This window comes from Puma concolor, chromosome B3, assembly GCF_028749965.1.
Source record: "Puma concolor isolate L17-30 chromosome B3, mPumCon1.1.hap2, whole genome shotgun sequence".
Lineage (NCBI taxonomy): Eukaryota > Metazoa > Chordata > Mammalia > Carnivora > Felidae > Puma > Puma concolor.
Genome location: NC_141672.1, coordinates 29742929 through 29763056, shown reverse-complemented (window position 1 = coordinate 29763056; position 20128 = coordinate 29742929). Strand labels below are relative to the sequence as shown.

Genomic DNA, 20128 nt, shown 5'->3' with positions numbered 1-20128 from the left:
AGGAATCTAACAGGCTCTCAAATTTTTAAACTTTTATTGTAATGGCTGGGTACAGTGGAACAGCTATTCCAGGAAACTCTACCTAAGGGTCATTCCATCCTCTTAGGATAGCAGCATTTGAGTTCTTCAGAAGATATAGCTATCCCAAGGCTAATAACAACTGTAAAAGAACATGCCCATCTTTTCTTCCTAAATGTACCTAGGAATTAAGGGTAAAGATGGACTTCCAGAGGATGAAAACTATGCTTTATTCACCTTTGGATCCCCAATAGCAGATACATACAGTATGTTGTGTACACTAAGTGTTCAGTGGTTTTGACTGAGCAAATAGATTAATGAAGCTTGAATCTCAGTTCTGCTACTTACTGTGACCTGTACAAGTAACAGAATCATTCTGACCCTTGGCTTCCTCATGATTGGGACAACTACCTTGCCTACTTGATATAGGATTAGAAATCCCATGTTTTAAGAGTCATTAGCACTGTGACTGGCATAAGGTAGGTACTCAACAAATAGTTGTGTAATAGTACATAGTTGTTACCTGGACAACAGATAATCAGAAACTCCTAACCAATATGTATGGCTCTTACCGACACCTAGTGGTGCAGTCTTAGAACACATACCAAAAATCTATAAACCGCTCACCAAACTCCACACCCAAAAAGCAAATAATCCAGTGAAGAAATGGGCAGAAAACATGAATAAACACTTCTCTAAAGGAGACATCCAGATGGCCAACAGGCACATGAAAAGATGCTCAACGTCGGTCCTCATCAGGGAAATACAAATCAAAACCACAATGAGATACCACCTCACACCAGTCAGAGTGGCCAAAATGAACAAATCAGGAGACTATAGATGCTGGAGAGGATGTGGAGAAATGGGAACCCTCTTGCACTGTTGGTGGGAATGCAAATTGGTGCAGCCGCTCTGGAAAACAGTGTGGAGGTTCCTCAAAAGATCAAAAATAGACCTACCCTATGACCCAGCAGTAGCACTGCTAGGAATTTACTCAAGGAATGCAGGAGTACTGATGCATAGGGGCACTTGTACCCCAATGTTTATAGCAGCACTCTCAACAATAGCTAAATTATGGAAAGAGCCTAAATGTCCATCAACCGACAAATGGATAAAGAAATTGTGGTTTATATACACAATGGAATACTATGTGGCAATGAGAAAGAATGAAATATGGCCTTTTGTAGCAACATGGATGATGGAACTGGAGAGTGTTATGCTAAGTGAAATACGTCATACAGAGAAGGACAGATTCCATGTGTTTTCACTCCTATGTGGATCCTGAGAAACTTAACAGAAGACCATGGGGGAGGGGAAGAAAAAAAATGGTTAGAGAGGGAGGGAGCCAGAACATAAGAGACTCCTAAAAACTGAGAACAAACTGAGGGTTTATGGGGAGTGGGAGGGAGGGGTGCGTGGGTGATGGGTATTGAGGAGGGCACCTGTTGAGATGAGCACTGGGTGTTGTATGGAAAGCACTTTGACAATAAATTTCATAATAAAAAAAATCTGTAAACAATAAGAACTAATAACGAGTTCATTAAAGTTTATGAATATCAGAAAAAAAAAAAAAAGAACACATCCCAAACATATCAATTGCTGGTTTGAAACTTAAACTGGGGACTAACTAGGAACTGCTGAGTACCTGCTTTACACAAGTAACATTATTTAAGCCGCACCAGTTATTTTCAATCCTCATTGCATATTAGAATGGGTTGTGAAGCTTTTATTTTTTTTTTTTTTAATTTTTTTTTTCAACGTTTATTTATTTTTGGGACAGAGAGAGACAGAGCATGAACGGGGGAGGGGCAGAGAGAGAGGGAGACACAGAATCGGAAACAGGCTCCAGGCTCTGAGCCATCAGCCCAGAGCCTGACATGGGGCTCGAACTCACGGAGCGCGAGATCGTGACCTGGCTGAAGTCGGACGCTTAACCGACTGCGCCACCCAGGCGCCCCGGGTTGTGAAGCTTTTAAAAATTTGTTGGTGTCTGGGTTTCACCTTCAGAGATTCTGACTTAATTTGCTGGAGGTGTGGCACGTGCTGTGGCATTTTTAAAAAGCAATTTTAAAAAGCAACCAGGTTGAGAACCACTGTAATCGACCCACGAGATAATTATTATTCTTTCCATGTTACAAATGATCAAAGTAAAATTCAGAATGATAAAGTAATCTGCACAGAGTCCTATACTTATTAGTAGCAGAAGGAAACTCGAACTCAAGTGTACCATTTTTCTACCACATCACATAGCCTTTGCAAAGACTTTTGGAAGTCGGGTGTGCTCCACTTAGCTTTTCAAACTTAAGGGCATTAGGGAATTCCATGATCCAATGGGGTGAAGTACTCCAAACAACAGTTTGCTGTTGATGGGATAGTATGGTCCAATGAAGGCACTGATTTCCTGAATCCTCTCTCTAGACTCCCTCTTCCCGGAGTTCAAACTCAAGTGCTACGGAGATAGATAAATGAGCAATGTGAAGTTGTTTGATTGTGAATTGAAGAGCTACGAGATAAATTTAAAACTTTTCTTTTCTGAGATCATGAATATGTTAGAGAATTAAAACAAATTAAATTAATCATCTATTATTGAGTTTCAGGAAAGAGCTGCCTGTACTGTTACTGCATGCTTACAGGTTTGGCCAAAACAGTTGAGATGATAGGTATCAGCAGGTAAAAGAAAATGAAAGGGTCTAACATGTGAGACTGTGTCCTAAACTGGCCTCCCACAGAGGTCCTAAGAGGACAGATGGATGATCTGGAAAGGCATGCAAAGCACAATCTCTTCCAAATCCATCCTATAGAACATACCAGCTCAGCCCAGGCATGCAAAACAAATGGGACCTCATTGAGTCAGTGAGGAAGGCTGCAGCATTTTGTAGAGATGGGATCCAGGCCACTGCTTGGTTCAATTACTTGCTAGGATGATTTCCCTGAATTTTGAGAAATGTTTCTTTGGTTGGTGCTGGGCAACATATGGGAACAGGCTGAGTGCCAAGGTTCAGCCAAGTGGGCAATATTCTAGAAATTTACCACGTGAAAAGTCTGTATCAAGAGTCACAAACTATCAGCCTAAGGGCAGAATTTGGCACATAGATGTATTTGGCACAGTGTTAGCTTATGGTAGTCTTAATATTTTTAAATTAGTTGCCATTATTTAACATCAGAGAGATTTCATGTAAAAATCTCAATTTTTTTTTGTGTGAGATGTAATATACAGAACCTTGACTGTCCTGGTCACCTACTGTATCCCCAGAACCTAGAACAGTGCCTAGAACATAATAACTGTTTAGGACATATTTTAAAAATAAATGTTATTCAGAAATTAATTAATTAATTAATTAAAAAGTAATAAGAATAAAATAAATGTTATCCAAAAACAGGCTTATAAGAGGAACTGTTGTCTTCATTTTACAGTAAACAAAAGAAGTATCAGAGAATTTAAATAACTCACCTAAGGTCGCACAATTGGTAAGTAGCAGACTATTTGGATTCGGATGCGTTTGACTTCCGAACTGGTGTTCTGTCCATCGTGCCACACTGCTCAGCATCCTACACTGGTGGGCCTTTTGTAATCATAAAAGGCTTTCAATCTAGACTTTTTTTTAAGTTTATTTATTTATTTTGGGGCAGCTGGGTGGCTCAGTCAGTTAAGTGTCCGACTCTGGCTCAGGTCATGATCTCACGGTTTGTGAGTTCAAGCCCCTTGTCAGGCTCTGTGCTGACAACTCAGAGCCTGGAGCCTGCTTCAGATTCTGTGTCTCCCTCTCCCTGCCCCTCCCCTACTCATGCTCTGTCTCTGTCTCTGTCTCTCTCTCAAAAATAAATAAACATTAAAAAAATAAAGTTTATTTATTTATTTTGAGAGAGGGAAAGAGAGAGAGCCAAGGAGGAGCGGAGAGAGAGGGAGAGAATATCCCAAGCAGGCTCCGCACTGTCAGCGCAGAGCCAGAGAGGGGGGCTAGAACTCATGAACATGGAGATCATGACCTGAGCCAAAACCAAGAGTTGGAAGTTTAACCAACTGAGTCACCTGGGCATCCCTCAATTTAGACTTTTTAAAAACAGTTTTATTGAGATATAATTATATGCCATACAATGCACCCACTTAAAGCATACAATGCAACGGGTTTTTTTTGTATATTCACAGGGTTGTGCAACCATCATCACAGTCTAATTTTAGAACATATTTGTCTCTCCTGAAAGAAATCCCATTAGTAGTCAATTCCTTTTCTCCTCTCCCTCCCCATTCCCACCTTTGTCAGTCCTAGGCAACTACTAATCTACTTTCTGTCTCTGTAAATTTGTCTCTCTGGAAATTTCATATAAATCATACAATATGTGGTCCTTTGAAACTGGCTTCCTTCACTTACTTGAACATTTTCAGGGTTCAGCCATGCTGTAGCCTGTATCAATATTTCATTTATTATTATTTTTAATACCTCATTTATTCTTACTGAAAAATAATATTTTATTGTACAGATACAGCAAATTGTATTTATCCATCCATCAGTTGATGGGCATTTGAACTGGTTCCACTTTTTGGCTATTATGAATAATGCTGTTATGAATATTCATGTCAATTTAGATTTTTGACATTCTTTCAAAAGTTAGTCATTGTAATGTTTTGTGTTAAAAGCAGTGATTTAAGTGTATATGTTAAAAAAAATCTACCATCATTTATTAAAATTCAGTTTGGGCACTTTATTTATTTATTTTTTTTATAGTTTAATGTATTTTAATAGCAAACTTACAGGAACAGCACAGAAGACAGACAACATTAAAAACATGTACTTGCATGTAGGACAACTCAGTTAGAAAAGTATAGTGAATGGATGGAATCTACCGTATGATAAAAATGCTACAAACACCATTTAGTCGCCGTCAATAAGAAATTTACTTGTTTTAAAAAAAAATCCAAATGCTGGCATTGTCCAGAAAAATTTAACAGGTTTATTTATAATTGTTATAAAGTTGAACTGCTGAAACGTGTTCACTGAAACATTCTGACTTGCATTAATGCTTTATGTCCCTGCATTTATATTAAAAATTCACACACAAATGAAAACGGAAAAACTTGCCAATACCTGATTTGTGTCCCCGATGTTTCCATTTGCAATCATATACTTCGGTACCTTTTGACCCCATGGAAAAAAAAATATCTAATGTTCAGAACTACAATAACAGGAAGAAGAGAATTTTTTTTTTTTTTAAAGCATGAAATGTTTTCCATCAGAGCGGATTCTTAACCACGTTCTCCACGTATGCGGTGCGCTAGCTGGACGTCTTTCGGCATAATTGTTACACGTTTGGCATGGATAGCGCACAGGCTGGTGTCTTCGAAGAGGTTCACCAGGTAGGCCTCGCTTGCCTCCTGCAAAGCACTGATAGCCGCGCTCTGGAAGCGCAAGTCTGTTTTGAAGTCCTGAGCAATTTCTCGCACCAGACGCTGGAAAGGAAGTTCGTGGAACAGAAGTGCAGTGGACTTCTGGGAACGTCTAATTTCGCGGAGTGCCACGGTACCAGGCCTGTAACGATGAGGTTTCTTCACCCCTCCAGTAGAGGACGCACTCTTGCGAGCGGCTTTTGTAGCCAGTTGCTTCCTCCGTGCTCTATCCCCAGTGGATTTGCTGGCAGGCTGCTTTGTACGAGCCATGGTACTGAGACTTTCTCACTTACCCCCCTTCTCCTTCGGCTGGAGCTCGGTGAGCTAGAGGCGGCGCTGGCGTTAGCGAGCGACAGCCTGGGCACTTTATTTTTTAAAGTACTTCTGGAGGGGCGCCTGGGTGGCTTGGTCGGTTAAGCGTCTGACTTCAGCTCAGGTCATGATCTCACGGTCCGTGAGTTCGAGCCCCGCATCGGGCTCTGTGCTGACAGCTCAGAGCCTGGAGCCTGTTTCAGATTCTGTGTCTCCCTCACTCTCTGCCCCTCCCCCTTCATGCTCTGTCTCTCTCTGTCTCAAAAATAAATAAACGTTAAAAAAAAAAAAAATAAAGTACTTCTGGAGTCTCAAAAATGTTAAGAGTATCCAGCTCATTCTTGACCCCTGAGAGGGTCTGATGCTGCCTCTAAACAGACAAGCCTATTTTATCCAACTGGATGACAAATTCCTCAAAGTAAGAGAAACGGTCTTATGCTTCCTGACATATCCATGATGAGTAAATAAATACATGCATTTTTAAAAATGTTTTATTTGTTTATTTTGAGAGGGGGAGAAAGGGAGGGGAAGAGAGAGATGGAGAAAATCCCAAGTAGGCTCTGCACTGTCAGCACAGAGCCCAACACGGGGCTCGGTCCCATGAACTGTGAGATCATGACCTGAGCCGAGATCAAGAGTTGATCTTAACTCTTAACCCACTGAGCCAGCCAGGCGCTCCAATAATACATGCATTTAATAAATGTTTGCTGACAATACAGATCATCAAGAAATGATGGGGGGTGTGCCCGAGTGGCTCAGTTGGTTAGGCATCCGACTTTTGATTCCGGCTCAGGTCATGATCTCATGGTTCATGGGTTTGAGCCCCACTTCCGGCTATGCACTGGCTGTGAGGAGCCTGCTTGGGATTCTCTCTCTTCCTCTCTCTGCCCCTCTCGTGCTTGCGCGTGCACACTCTCTCTCTGTCTCAAAATAAACGTTAAAAATTTTTTTTTCTTAAAGAAATGATGGTAGAGCGAGAGGATTAAGTGATAACCAGGAGGAGATTGTGAAGAAGAGGGAGTAAATTCTAACACAGATGCTTTCCTTCTGACCCACAAGCCCCACTTTGCTGTTGGTCTTGTCAAGAAGATTGCTGTTGATGGTAATTCACTAATGGATACTAACTTAGCTGGTATGTGTAAACTGATAAAGACATGAATCTTGGTTGAAAAATGGAAGTTTTCTCTAGATCTCAACCAAGAGAAGGTTGGCACTTCATTTCTCTCACATGCTGGGCCAAACAGAAGCTTCCTTTTAGGGTAGGATAGGGAGCTGTCACTTGTTTAATCAGCCAGTGGAGATAATGAAGGTCTGTGGCAGAAGAAAGGGAGAGGAAAGAGGAAAAGAGGAACAATAAAAAGGAGACAACTGAGAAGGGCATGTCCTACAGATGTTTCAGTCGGGAAGGACAGGCAAGCCTCTTTATAAAGGGTTTGGGATACTCCTGGAGTATTTTGTCAGTATAATATTTTGTTTATATGAACAGATTAACAAAAGCAAGCTCATTCCTTCCTCCAGCCTTTTCTCATATCCTTCCCCTCATCTGGAGGGTCTTCTCTCTGTCTATCCAAGGCCTGTGCACTGAGATCCAAACAAACTCCTGTGTCTTCATGACTATTCCAGCACCTCCCACCTCCACCCCGACTCCTACAGCACATCTGCTGGGTGCCACACATTTCCTACTAGATTAAGCATATTGTCTTTGAAAGATTCTTGTATGTATGTCTTATAAAACCCCTTGTAAACTCCTTGAGCACAAGGGTCATTTCTTCTGCGGCTGCTACATCTCCCACAGTGCAGACCTTCTACTAGACCTTCTGTCTGGCCTTGCTGACTGACTGAAGTGTTCATTGGGCCCTCTTGTTCTGGCCAGCAATGCAGAGTGCACAATAAAGTCCTTTCACTATGAAATGACAAAGTCAAAGATAGAGGGGCTGAGAAAGTACTTGTACAGAATTATTTATTGTCTCAAATGCCTCATGGTAGCCAGATTCCAGAATCCTCGGGTTTGATAGAAGTGGAAATAACTTTGATATCCATGATGATACTTTTTGAATCAGTATTTCACTTGGAGGGAATGTATAAACGAATAAATAAAAACATGGGTTACATGAGTCAGGGAAAGGAAAGATTTTGTTTTGTGGTTAGCTGATATTCCCCCAAAGTCCTTTTTTCCCTGTGTTCCATAGCTGTGAGGCATTCATGGTGGAAATTACTGCTTTTTATATTTCTGGTGATAACAGTGTCACTGGAAGAGAAGAAAAAGGGAAAGATTCACTTATTTTATAGTTTATATTTTCACCTCTAAATGTCCCAAAACTTTGTCAGTTATAAATAGAGATCAGTATTTAGGAAAGAAAGCTGGAGTCACACTACTTTGAATTCTGGGTCTCTCCTCTTCCATGGGGATTTATTTTATTTTATTTTATTTTATTTTATTTTATTTTATTTTATTTTATTTTTTTATTTTTTGGCATTGTGTTGTGAGACAGGGAAACTGAAGGGACCCCATGAAAAAAAGCTGTTTTTTTTCTTTGCTCCTTTTCCTGCTTCTATTTTTGCTAGGACCTGTACTCCCACCCTGCATCAGGGCTTATGGTACAAACAATGTATGCCCTCCTTGTAAAGGTCAAGGGGTTAATGAGTTCTTTGGAGCCTTGCAGCACAATAGATGATATCTAAGAAGTGACTTCGTGGGGTGGTCACGAGGTTTTCCAAGACCCCTGGCTCCAGGGACATAAGTGACTTATGGAAGACACCTGAGCACTCACCCATGTTTTGACCAGTTCCTGGATCCCTGAGAAGACGTACACTAGACCACAACCCTCTGGAAAAACTCTAGACCCAAGCGAAGATGAGACTCCTGTTCCTTTTCCTTTCTCGAGTCTCCCTAATGTTCCATCTGTATCTACTCTCTCTGTATCTTCAATAAACCCTGGTCTCATTTCCAGTTGGTTCAAGTTTGATTTCTATCCTGCATGAAGCCACAGACCTTCTTGGTTGGTCCTGCAGGAGCCCCTCTGGGTTCTCGACCTGGCCGGCCTGCATCAGTGTGCTCTTGCAGACTCCCATCTAATGACACATACATGGTTTGCAACTCTTTCATCATGCGTAAAGCTTTAAAGCCATAGGGTACTGTTGAGGTTCATGAGAATTGTTAATCAGCCTTGTGAAACTGCATCAATGTTTCCAAGGGATCTAAAAGTGTTCATGCCCACCTGTGTGGTGCAAAGGGAAAATGATTGCACCAGCTTGGTTTTCTTACTACACTCTTGTGTTGTTCTTGTTGTTTTTAATTTTTAATTTATTTTTTAAGTAATCTCTATATCCAACGTGGGGCTCAAACTCTCAACCCCGAGATCTAGAGTCATATGCTCTTCCGACTGAGCCAGCCCGCCACCCTGATTTTCTTGTAACACTCTTGTAAAGAACTTGCTCTAGAACAAGACTAGACTTGTAGATTAAAAAAAAAAAAAATTACGAAAGCTGTCTCTTTCCTAGACAAATGGTACTCTAGTTTGGGTTTCAGAGGGCTCTTTATATACCTTGCAAGAGATGATGGGTCTTTCAATATTTCTACTCTAGTAAAATTTGGAGCTCTGACCTATAAATTAGTTTGTAACCTATCGGTGGTATGGGAAAATATGCTCAATCATGTAATGTGATGTCAATTTTCTTTAACCTTCTGGGTAAATGGTGCACATTAAAAAAACAGGACTACTGTTAAATAGATTTTTCTTTATATACATAACGACAAGGAGACTGTACGACATCAATTAAAGAACCAGGATGTGACTAGGTCCACTGCTGCCTGTCTTGGAGCAAGAGAAGGGATCGTCCTAAAAATAATCACCTTTCCTTCGGGGGGAAGAGGATATGACCCTGGAAAAAACTTCTCTCTGAGTATTTACCCAGCTAGAGATCTGGATTGTCAGATCCAAATGGTCCCATCATGATCCTTTTTTCCCGGGCAGTGCGTAGATCTTTCACAGGTGATGGTCGACCTCTGCTTCTTGTGTTTAGGCCCAGGACTGGACTCTGTGACCACGGATTTGGTGTGCGGGGCCTGACAGGCTGCAGAGAAATATCAACACATGAGTGCATATGCCAAACATGTGGTCTCACATAAAAGGTAGACCCAAAGAGAAAGCCTCATGAGCCACAGTTTATCAGAACAGCTCTATTAACTACTATAATAACTAAAAAAACAGATCATATGAATTCAAGACCTGTCTTTCCTTGTCCCCAGTCAGAAGCCTAACGTGGCAAATATGCCTGAATTTTCTGCCCAAGAAGTCTTGGGTATCTGTGTGATGTTTGGGGTTAGCCTACATTTTCTGTCTTTACTACTATCATGCAGAAGCAGCAGCAGCAATGGGCCACTCTTGTAGCCGTGAATAAAGAGACCTGCTCCAGGGGTGTGCCGAGGAGGTGTGTTCACTCAGGGTGAATAGTCCCTGGGGACGCAGTCCTGTTCTATTTCAACCCATAAACCAATATAGTGATGGCCAGGATTGAGCCTGTACCTAGGTTAAAGCATCCTCAGAAATCTAGATACTTCTAATATCAATTTTCTGTATTAGTCCATGAAATAATAAAGAGAGAGATCCTCTGTGGAGAAAAAAAGAACCCTTATGCACTGTTGGTAGGAATATAAATTGGTACAGCCACTGTGGAAAACATGTATGGAGTATCCTCAAAAAGTTGAAAATATAAATACCATATGATCCAATAATTCCACTACTGGGTATTTACCAAAAGAAAACAAAAAACACTAATTTGAAAAGATATATGCATCCCCATGTGTATTGCGGCATTATTTACAACAGCCAAACTATGGAAGCAAACTAAGTGTACATTGATAGAGAAATGGATAAGGAAGATGTGAGAAACACAGTCACATGAATATTACAGCCATAAAAAAGGATGATATCGTGCCATTTTTCAACAACATGGCTGGACCTGCAGGGTACTACGCTAAGTTAAATAAGTCAGATTGAGGAACACAAATGCCATATGATTTCACTCATATGTGGAATCTGAAAACAAACAAACAAACAAAAAACTCAAAAAAACAAAAAATGAAGGGGCACCCAGCTGGCCCAGTTGGTGGAACATTTGACTCTTGATGTTGGGGTCATGCGTTCAAGCGCCAAGCTGGGCCTAGAGCTTACTCAAAAAAGAAAAAATAAGTAATAAAGAATTTTGAAATGAATAAACAGGAGCACCTGGGTGGCTGCATTGGTTAAGTGTTTGACTCTTGATTTCAACTCAGGTCATGATCTCATGGTTTGTGGGATCGAGCCCCGCATCAGGCTCTGCACTGACAGTGCGGAGCCTGCTTGGAATTCTGTCTCTCCCTCTCTCTCTGCCCCTCCACTCCTCTCTCTCTCTCTCAAAATGAACAAATAAATTTTAAAAAACAAACAAAAAATATACCAACGTGTAAATACTGAATATGTAAATGTTAAAAGTTAGACCATTTGCCTCTATTTAAACTTAAAATGAAAACACTTATCTTTGTAACGATTTTTTTTTTATTTTGGGGGCACGTGGTGGATCAGTCTTGATCTTGGCTCAGGTCATGATCTCACAGTTTGTGAGTTCAAACCCCACATTGGGCTCTGGGCTGGTGACACAGAGTCTGCTTGGGATTCTGTCTCTCCCTCACTCTGCCCCTCTCCCCCATCAAATAACATTTTTTTTTTAATTTTTTTTTTCAACGTTTATTTATTTTTGGGACAGAGAGAGACAGAGCATGAACGGGGGAGGGGCAGAGAGAGAGGGAGACACAGAATCGGAAACAGGCTCCAGGCTCTGAGCCATCAGCCCAGAGCCTGACGCGGGGCTCGAACTCACAGACCGCGAGATCGTGACCTGGCTGAAGTCGGACGCTTAACCGACTGCGCCACCCAGGCACCCCTCAAATAACATTTTTAAAAAGATTTTTTTTTTTAAATGAGCAGCAGGCAAAAGTTTAATAGAGTATAAGATCAGAAAGTGTGAATAGCATGAAAGCTGTCTTTACAGAGAGCTGGCATTCAAAAATGAATGCCCCTAAAAAAAGATTAAAAAAAATTTTTTTTTAAGATTTTATTTTTGAGAGAGTTAGAGAGAAAGAGAGAGAGAGTGAGCGAGAGAGTGTAACCAGGAGAGGGGCAAAGGGAGAAAGAATGAATCCCAAACAGGGTCCACACCCACTGTAGAGCCCAATATGGGGCTCCATCCCACAACTGTGAGATTATGACCTGAGGCAAAATCAAGAGTCAGAAGCTTAACTGACTGAGCCACCCAGGCACCCCAAGGTTTTATTTTTAAGTAATCTCTACATCCAGCATGGCACCCAAACCCCCAACCCTGAGGTCAAGAGTCACACGCTTCTGGTGCCTGGGTGGTTCAGTTGGTTAAGCGTCCGACTTCAGCTCATGTAATGATCTCACGGTTCAATCATCATCCCATGGGAAAGTAGCCACAGGCAGTTTATAATGAATGAGTGTGGCTGTGTTCAATATAAGTTTACATGTGGGCACTGAAATTTGAGTTTTGTATACATTTATGTTGCAAAATATTATTCTTCATTTAACATTCAAAATTATAAAAATCATTCCTACTCCATGGAGTGTTTAAACACCAGAGACAGGCTGGATTTGGTCTGAGGGCCACAATTTATTGACCCCTGAATTATAGTAATTTAGTAAGTCTTAAAAACTAAAAGTCAGTAGTCTCAAAGTTAGACTGCAATCTGTCTCACATTGGACGAAGCAAAGGCTTATTCCTTGAGGCCTTAACCAAAGTAAATCAAAAATATATGACGTAAAACATGAAAAGTTCTTCTATTGCCCGTAATCCCATTCCCAGAGAAAACATCTGTCTTCAGTTTGGTATATATCTTTCCTGATATTCACCTGTGCAAACACATATACATATGCACACAACATATATGGTTCTAAAGAAACCATATATAGGGGCGCCTGGGTGGTTCAGTCGGTTAAGCGTCCGACTTCGGCTCAGGTCATGATCTCATGGTTCGTGGGTTCGAGCCCTGCATCGGGCTCTGTGCTAACAGCTCAGAGCCTGGAGCCTGTTTCAGATTCTGTGTCTCCCTCTCTCTCTGCCCCTCCCCCACTCACGCTCTGTCTCTCTGTCTCAAAAATAAATAAACATTAAAAAAAATTAAAAAAATAAAGAAACCATATATAAATGTATGAATTGTGTTTTTTTAACAAAAAATAAGACAACATATATATTGTTTGGCGATTTGGTTTTCCAATTTACAATATATTTTAAACATCCTTCCTTGTCATTCTTGTTAACAATTGCCTATCAACAGGCATTTGCATCATTTCCAATTTTGAAATTAGAAGCAATGAACATCTGTATGTGTGTATCTTTGTACACATGAGTGAATATTTCATTTTTTTATGTTAAAGGTTTATATTAACTAATTTATTTTTTAAAGTTTATTTATTTATTTTGAGAGAGAGAGTGTACTTGCATGCAAGTCGGGGAGGGGCAGAGAGAGAGGGAAAGAGAGAGAATCTTAAGCAGGCTCCCCACACTGGGTTTGATCTCATGACCATGCAATCATGACCTGAGCCAAAATCAAGAGTTGGATGCTTAACTGACTGAGCCACCCAGGCACCCCATCACATGGGTGAATATTTTTAATTTTTTTTTAACATTTATTCATCTTTGGGAGACAAAGAGAGAGCATGAGTAGGGGAAGAGCAGAGAAAGAAGGAGACACAGAATCTGAAGCAGACTCCAGTCTCCGAGCTGTCAGCACAGAGCCCAACGCGGGGCTCAAACCCATGAATCATGAGGTCATGACCTGAGCCGAAGTCAGACGCTCAACTGACTGAGCCACCCGGGTGCCCCACAGGTGAATATTTTAAAGGATAGATTTCTAAAAGTAGAATAATTCAGTCAAAGACTTCAATTTTTTTATATTGGTGAAGTCATCCGAAAGTTTATACTAGAGTTTCTCAATCTTGATTCTATTGACATTTGGGTTGAATAATTCTTCGCTGTAGGGCTGTACCATACATTGTAGAGTGTTTATTAGCATCTCTGGTCTCTGCCCATTATATGCCAGTAGCAACTTCCTGCTGTGACAACCAAAAAATATCTCTAGACAATGCCAAATGTCCCCGGAGGGCAAAATCACTTTGGGTTGAGAATCACTGCCCTGGACATTTGTTTTCTTTTATTTTCCTTTTATTTCTCTTTTTTCCTATTCCCCTTTCAACAACTTCTCATATGATCCTTCCTTCATGAAGGAAAAGTACTTAAAGGAACTTGTGATTCAGTATATATCACCTGTGAGATAATAGAAAAAATATGTGTTAGTCTCCTCCACCACCCATTCCTGGCACAGAGCTCCTGAAGCTCCCATAATTTCTTAAGAGTACTAAGAGCATCTTTTGTTCTCATATTTGTCCTTGACCCCTTCCCTGACACGGGGCTCTTAAAACCTTTGTAAATTCTTAAGTGATAAAGAGAAAGTGGAGCATATTTTGGTCTATTGAGATAACCCTGGGTGGGCTTCTGGGTGGGAGCTGGTCACCAGAAAGACCAAGCCATGATTAGAAGCTTGGGATTTTCAGCCCATTCCTCAACCTTTAGAGAAGGTAAAGGGGCTAGAAACCAATAATTAATAATTAATTATGCCTGTGGGGGGAAGCCTCCATAAACTCCCAATAGTGTGGAGTTCAAAGAATTTCTGGTTGGTGAACACATTCACACCAGGAGTGTGACACACACCCCAACTCCATAAGAACAAAACCTGCTTTCAGAACCCTCCCAGACCTCCCCCTATGTGGCTTGGTCTGGCTGTTCATTTCACTTGTCCCCTTCATCGTATCCTTAATAAACTGGTAAACATGTCTCCCTGAGTTTTGTGAACTACTCTAAGAAATTAATTGAAACCAAGGAGGCGGTTGTGGGAACCTCAGATTTGTAGTCAAATTGGACAGAAACTGAGGGTAACCTGTAGACCTATTACTTGTGATTGGCATCTGAAGTAAGGCAGGAGCAGCCTTGAGGGCCCAAGCCCTCTTAATCTGTGGAATTGGACACTATCTCCAGTGTCCAATTCCACACTAACTCCAGAATTGAGTTAAATTGTAGGACCCCAAGCTGGTGTTGCAGAGAATTGCTTGTTGTGAAGAAAAACCTTCATGCATCTGGGGACCAGAAGTGTCCAAGTGAAGTGTTGTGAATGTTTTGTATGTGAAGGGTAAAGGAGACACATAAGAAAGACACAAGAGGAGGAAAGAACTGGCTTTTCCATATACAAGAGGGAAAAACTGAGGTTGTTCTAAGATATCACCCCCCTGTTATTGAGACAAGGAAACTGAAGGGACTCCATGAAAAAAAAGCTGATTTAAAAAAATTTTTTTAATGTTTATTATTATTTTTTTTTTGAGAGAGAGAGAGAGAGAGAGAGAGAGGGAAAGTGGGGGAGGGGCAGAGAGAGAGGGAGACACAGAATCCAAAGAGGGTCCAGGCTCTGAGCTGTTAGCACAGAGCCCGATTCGGGGCTTGAACTCACAAACTGTGAGATTATGACCCGAGCCAAAGTTGGATACTTAACTGACTGAGTAACCCAGGTGCCCCCCAAAAGCTGTTTTTTAACTCCTTTTCCTGCTTCTATTCTTGCTAAGACCTGCACTCCCACCCTGCATCCGGGCTTATGGTACAAACAATGTATGCCCTCCTTGTAAAGGTCAAGGAGTTAATGAGTTCTTTGGAGTCTTGCGGCACAATAGATGATATCTAAGAAGTGACTTCGTGGGGTGGTCACAAGGTTTTCCAAGAACACTGACTCCAGACACCACTAACTCCTGACACCGAGACCCCTGGCTCCAGGGACATAAGTGACTTATGGAGGACACCTGAGCACTGGCCTTGTTTTGAACGGTTCATGGATGCCTGAGAGGATAGTACATCAGACCATCATCCCCAAATCCCAGATTGGGAACAAAGACAAGACTCATTCTTCTTTCCTTTTTTAAAAAAAAAAAAATTTTTTTTAATGTGTATTCATCTTTGAGAGAGAGAGAGAGAGAGAGAGAGAGACAGAATGTGAGTGGGTAAGGGGCAGAGAGACAGGGAGACACAGAATGTGAAGCAGGCTCCAGGCTCTGAGCTGTCAGCACAGAGCCTGATGCGCGGCTTGAACCCACGAACCGTGAGATCATGACCTGAGCCAAAGTCGGACGCTTAACTGACTGAGCCACCCAGGCGCCCCTCATTCTTCTTTCCTTTTGGAATCTCCCAGATGCTCTGTCTGCATCAGCACTCTCTCTATATCTTCAATAAACTCTGATCTCACTTCCTGCTGGCTTGAGTTTGATTTCTATCCTGCATAAAGCCAAGGATCCTCTTGGCTGGTCCTGCAAGACCACCTCTGGGTCCTCAAACCCAGACAGCTTGTATCACTATGGGCTGAATTGTATGCCCCTCCCAACAAAATTCATATGTTAAAGTCCTAACCTCTAGTACCTCAGGATATGATATTTGGAGATAGTCTTTAAAGGGGTAACTAAGTTAAAAGGAGATCATTAAAGTAGACCCTAATCTAATATGACTGGTGTCCTTTACAAGACAAGGTGCCTTTCACAAGACAAGGAACAAGGTCACAGAAACCAGCTCCATCAATACACTGACCTCAGACTTCCAGTCTCCAGAACTATGAGAAAATAAACTTCTTTTGTTTAAGCCTTCAAGTCTGTAGTACTTTGTTATGACAGACCTAGCAAACTAATACACCTTCCAGTGTATTTGAATTTTATTTATTTTTTTGTTTATTTAGTTTGAGAGAGAGCAAGTGCAAACACTCAAGTAGGAGAGAGGGAGAGGGTGAGGGAGACAGAGAATCCCAAGCAGGCTCCATGCCATCAGCACAGAGCCCGATGTGGGGCCCGAACTCACAAACTATGAGATCATGACCTGAGTCAAAATCAAGAGTCAGCCACTTAACTGACTGAGCCACCCAGGTGCCCTAATTTAACTTGTTTTCTATAGCAACTTCTCCGATAAGCAATTATTAACTTCTATAATCTGAATGTCAAGTTCCTTTGATTTTCAAAAAATTTTTAAATTTATTTATTTTTGAGAGAGAGGGAGAGAGAGAGAGAGAGAGGCAGAGCAAGTGGGGGAGGGACAGAGAGAGAGGGACAGCGAGGATCCCAAGCAGGGCCTGCACTGTCAGCACAGAGCCCAACGAGGGGCTCAAACTCACGAACTTCAAGATCATGACCTGAGCCGAAATCAAGAATTGGACTCTTAACCGACTGAGCCATGCAGGGGCATCTCTCTTTTTTAAAAGAGAATTCTATTGACTCAAAAAAAACAGAAAAGCAAGACAAACAATGGCTAGAGATCGAGAAAAATGAGATGAGTTTGGGAAAGTAAAGTTTGTTACTTAAGAGTTAACTGGCTTCAAGTTAACACACTCCTTGCTTGCTGGAGATGAAGGACCTTCATCTGTAACAGAACCAATTTGCTTTCTTTGAGATTTGCTGGCCACTGGCCTTGTGGAATAGAGGACCACAACGTTCGAAGACCACAGAAGCCAGCAAATCTGTTTGAAGTCCCCTTAGCTTTCTGATTAGCTCAGATACCTCTTAGCAACATGTTTTTCATTTTTAAGGTCACACAAATGACTTTACTGACCTCTTTGCACATATGTAGACCTTGTCCTCCTTTGCAGAAAGAACAGACTATTCTTGCACAACCCTTGGGTACCAAGGAACCAGAACTTGTTGCACAACCTCTGAGTAGTACCAAGATAACTGAGGCTGGCATCATGGAGTCTGCAGCGGGCGCCGGCTGGCTCATGATCTTTCGCTCGCGAACGCACGCGCGCGCGCACACACACACACACACACACACAATTCTGGAACAGGCAGAAACCTGGGAGTTCTCCTTTGGACAAGAGTCTGCCTTCTCCCTAGATGGCCAGACTCCTGAATAAAGCTCATATTCCTTTTCAGTCAAAACTTATCTATTGTCTTTTGAGCATTCGCCTTTCAAGTGACCGGCAGCTGAACTTGTGTTTCATTAACAGTATGTTTTATGTGGAAAACCCAGAACATACAAACAACCAAAGAAGATAAAAATCACCTGAATCCCACTATACAAAGGTAATCACGTTAAAAAAAAATTTTTTTTTAATGTTTATTTATTTTTTGAGAGAGAGAGACAGAGAGTAATCAGGGTAGGGGCAGAAAGAGAGGGAGCCACAGATTCTGAAGCAGGCTCCAGGTTCTGAGCTGTCAGCACAGAGCCCAACGCGGAACTCAAATTCACAGACCGTGAGATCATGACCTGAGCTGAAGTGGGACACTCAACCGACTGAGCCACCTAGGCGCCCGCAAAGGTAATCACTGTTAAATATTGTGGTGCAAAGATCATGACCTGAGCTGAAGTGGGACACTCAACCGACTGAGCCACCTAGGCGCCCGCAAAGGTAATCACTGTTAAATATTGTGGTGCACCTTACCTTTGCGGTAAGCTACAAAACTTTCTTTAGTAGCATGTTTTCTTTGAAATAAACAACAGGCCCCAAGGGAGTCACTTTTGCTAAACCCCATCAAGACTCAACATTTAAACATAACTGCACTTCCAGCCTCTCCCAACAGTGGAACTTTAAACCAATCAGTCTGGAATTTCCAGATCTGCACCGCTAAGGTAATCCGTATGATAAGACCCTTTGTCTTCCCCTATGGGAAGGTAACCTCCACTGAAATATCCCATTCTTTTAACTTCTTTGTCCCACCCTCTTTCTGCCTATAAAATGCCTGCCATTTTGTACAACTTGGAGCTCCTTTCTAATTGCTGGATGGGATGCTTCCTAATTCATAAATTTGTTGAATAAAGCCAATTAGATCTGAAAACTTACTCAAATGTTGCTTTTTAACAGTATGTATGCCTATATGGATAGGTAGGTATACACATACACATCACACATACATAAATGTCCCCCCACATGGGATCCTACTGGAATACTTGTTGTGTCTGCTTCTTTTCCCACCCAATGATACATTAAGAACATTATTCCATGTCATTCAATTGTATTTCTGAAGATGGTTATTAATATCTGCTTTTATAGTGAGAACTAAGTAGCATTACAGGAAAAGTGATGAAATTTTTAAAAAGTCAGGCTCCAAAAGATATCTCTCAGTCACAAGGGAAACTAGAAGACAGATAGCAACAACACTCTTTGCGGAAATCACAAAATGTTGAAAAAGCAAAGGATGAGGTCACAGGACACACTGAGAGGAGATGTTTGTACCGGATGTGGAAAATATAAATTTAGAGCTCTCCTCTAGCTGAATTTCTTCCCAAGCTTTGTGAGCCCAGAAGCACAGCCCATCCCCCTAGTTCACTGCAGGATGTATCCCTAGTCTACTGAAAACTATTCCCTTTGAAAAGGTAGTTAAATCTCCCAGTGACAAACTAAACTACCTTCTTCAACACTTCCCCAGGGATCTGATATTTTGGCCTTGCCAGCACACACAACCTGTGTGTCAATTAAGAAGAGGGATCCCGGGGCGCCTGGGTGGCTCAGTCGGTTAAGCGGCCGACTTCAGCTCAGGTCACAATCTTGCGGTCCGTGAGTTCGAGCCCCGCGTCGGGCTCTGGGCTGATGGCTCAGAACCTGGAGCCTGCTTCCGATTCTGTGTCTCCCTCTCTCTCTGCCCCTCCCCCGTTCATGCTCTGTCTCTGTCTCAAAAATAAATAAAACGTTAAAAAAAAAAAAAAAAAAGAGGGGTCCCTTTCCTGCTGTCCCTTCTTCTGTACACTGAAGCCCTAAACTAGACACAGGACTTGGGAGGATATGATACTGCCCCCCTGCCACCCGCCCCAGCTCATACTTTGACCCTTGGTCTAAACTGCAGAGTAGTTCCTTACACAATGGCCTTGTCTGATATGGTCCCTGTAGATTTACTTAAACTTCCATGGAACATATGCAAAAATAATCTTAATCTCCCCATCCCAGCTGTCACTTTGCCCAATTCAAGAACTTCCTGTCTTATCCCACTCCAAGTTCCTCCAAACCAGGCCAAGGGCACACAAGCCATGTTATAGGGCTTTGCTCCATAATAATAAATTATTATTATAGCTACCATTTTTTAAGTGTTTAGTTCTGTACCAGACCCTGTGCTAAATGCCTTATATGCATTATTTTATCTTCACAACTCAATGAAGAAGGAAGTTTAATTATTATTCCCATTTTACAGATAAGATTGCTGAGACCTGAGAGAGTAACTTGACTGGGCTAATAATGCCACAGATACTAATGAGTGACAAGGAATCAATTCTGGTTGGTCTGTTTCCCACAAACATTTCCCATGCATCTCTTGTATGAAAGGCAGTTTGCTAAAAGCAAGAGAAAAAGGCATAAGG

The 20128-nt window shown here is 41.6% G+C and overlaps 2 protein-coding genes across 2 annotated transcripts in view; both read right to left on the bottom strand.

Moving 5' to 3' along the window:
* Positions 1 to 5226: 5226 nt before the first annotated feature.
* LOC112855820 (histone H3.3A-like) lies at positions 5227 to 5753 on the bottom strand. The gene has a single exon (XM_086709315.1). The coding sequence runs from the start codon at positions 5669 to 5671 to the stop codon at positions 5261 to 5263; it is 411 nt and encodes a 136-aa protein (XP_086565441.1). The 5' UTR covers positions 5672 to 5753; the 3' UTR covers positions 5227 to 5260.
* Positions 5754 to 7656: 1903 nt separating this feature from the next.
* Positions 7657 to 20128, bottom strand: part of HEATR4 (HEAT repeat containing 4) — a 40787-nt gene continuing 28315 nt past the window's right edge. The window contains exons 16-17 of the mRNA XM_025919619.2: positions 9625 to 9787; positions 7657 to 7961 (exon numbers count right to left, since the gene is read on the bottom strand). Coding sequence (XP_025775404.1) covers positions 9629 to 9787 — 159 coding nt within the window. The 3' untranslated portion in view covers positions 7657 to 7961; positions 9625 to 9628. The remainder of the gene's footprint in view (positions 7962 to 9624; positions 9788 to 20128) is intronic.

What these genes read in the sequence shown, in the direction of transcription:
- LOC112855820 (XM_086709315.1), bottom strand. Translation starts at nt 5,671, where the DNA reads ATGGCTCGTACAAAGCAGCCTGCCAGCAAATCCACTGGGGATAGAGCA.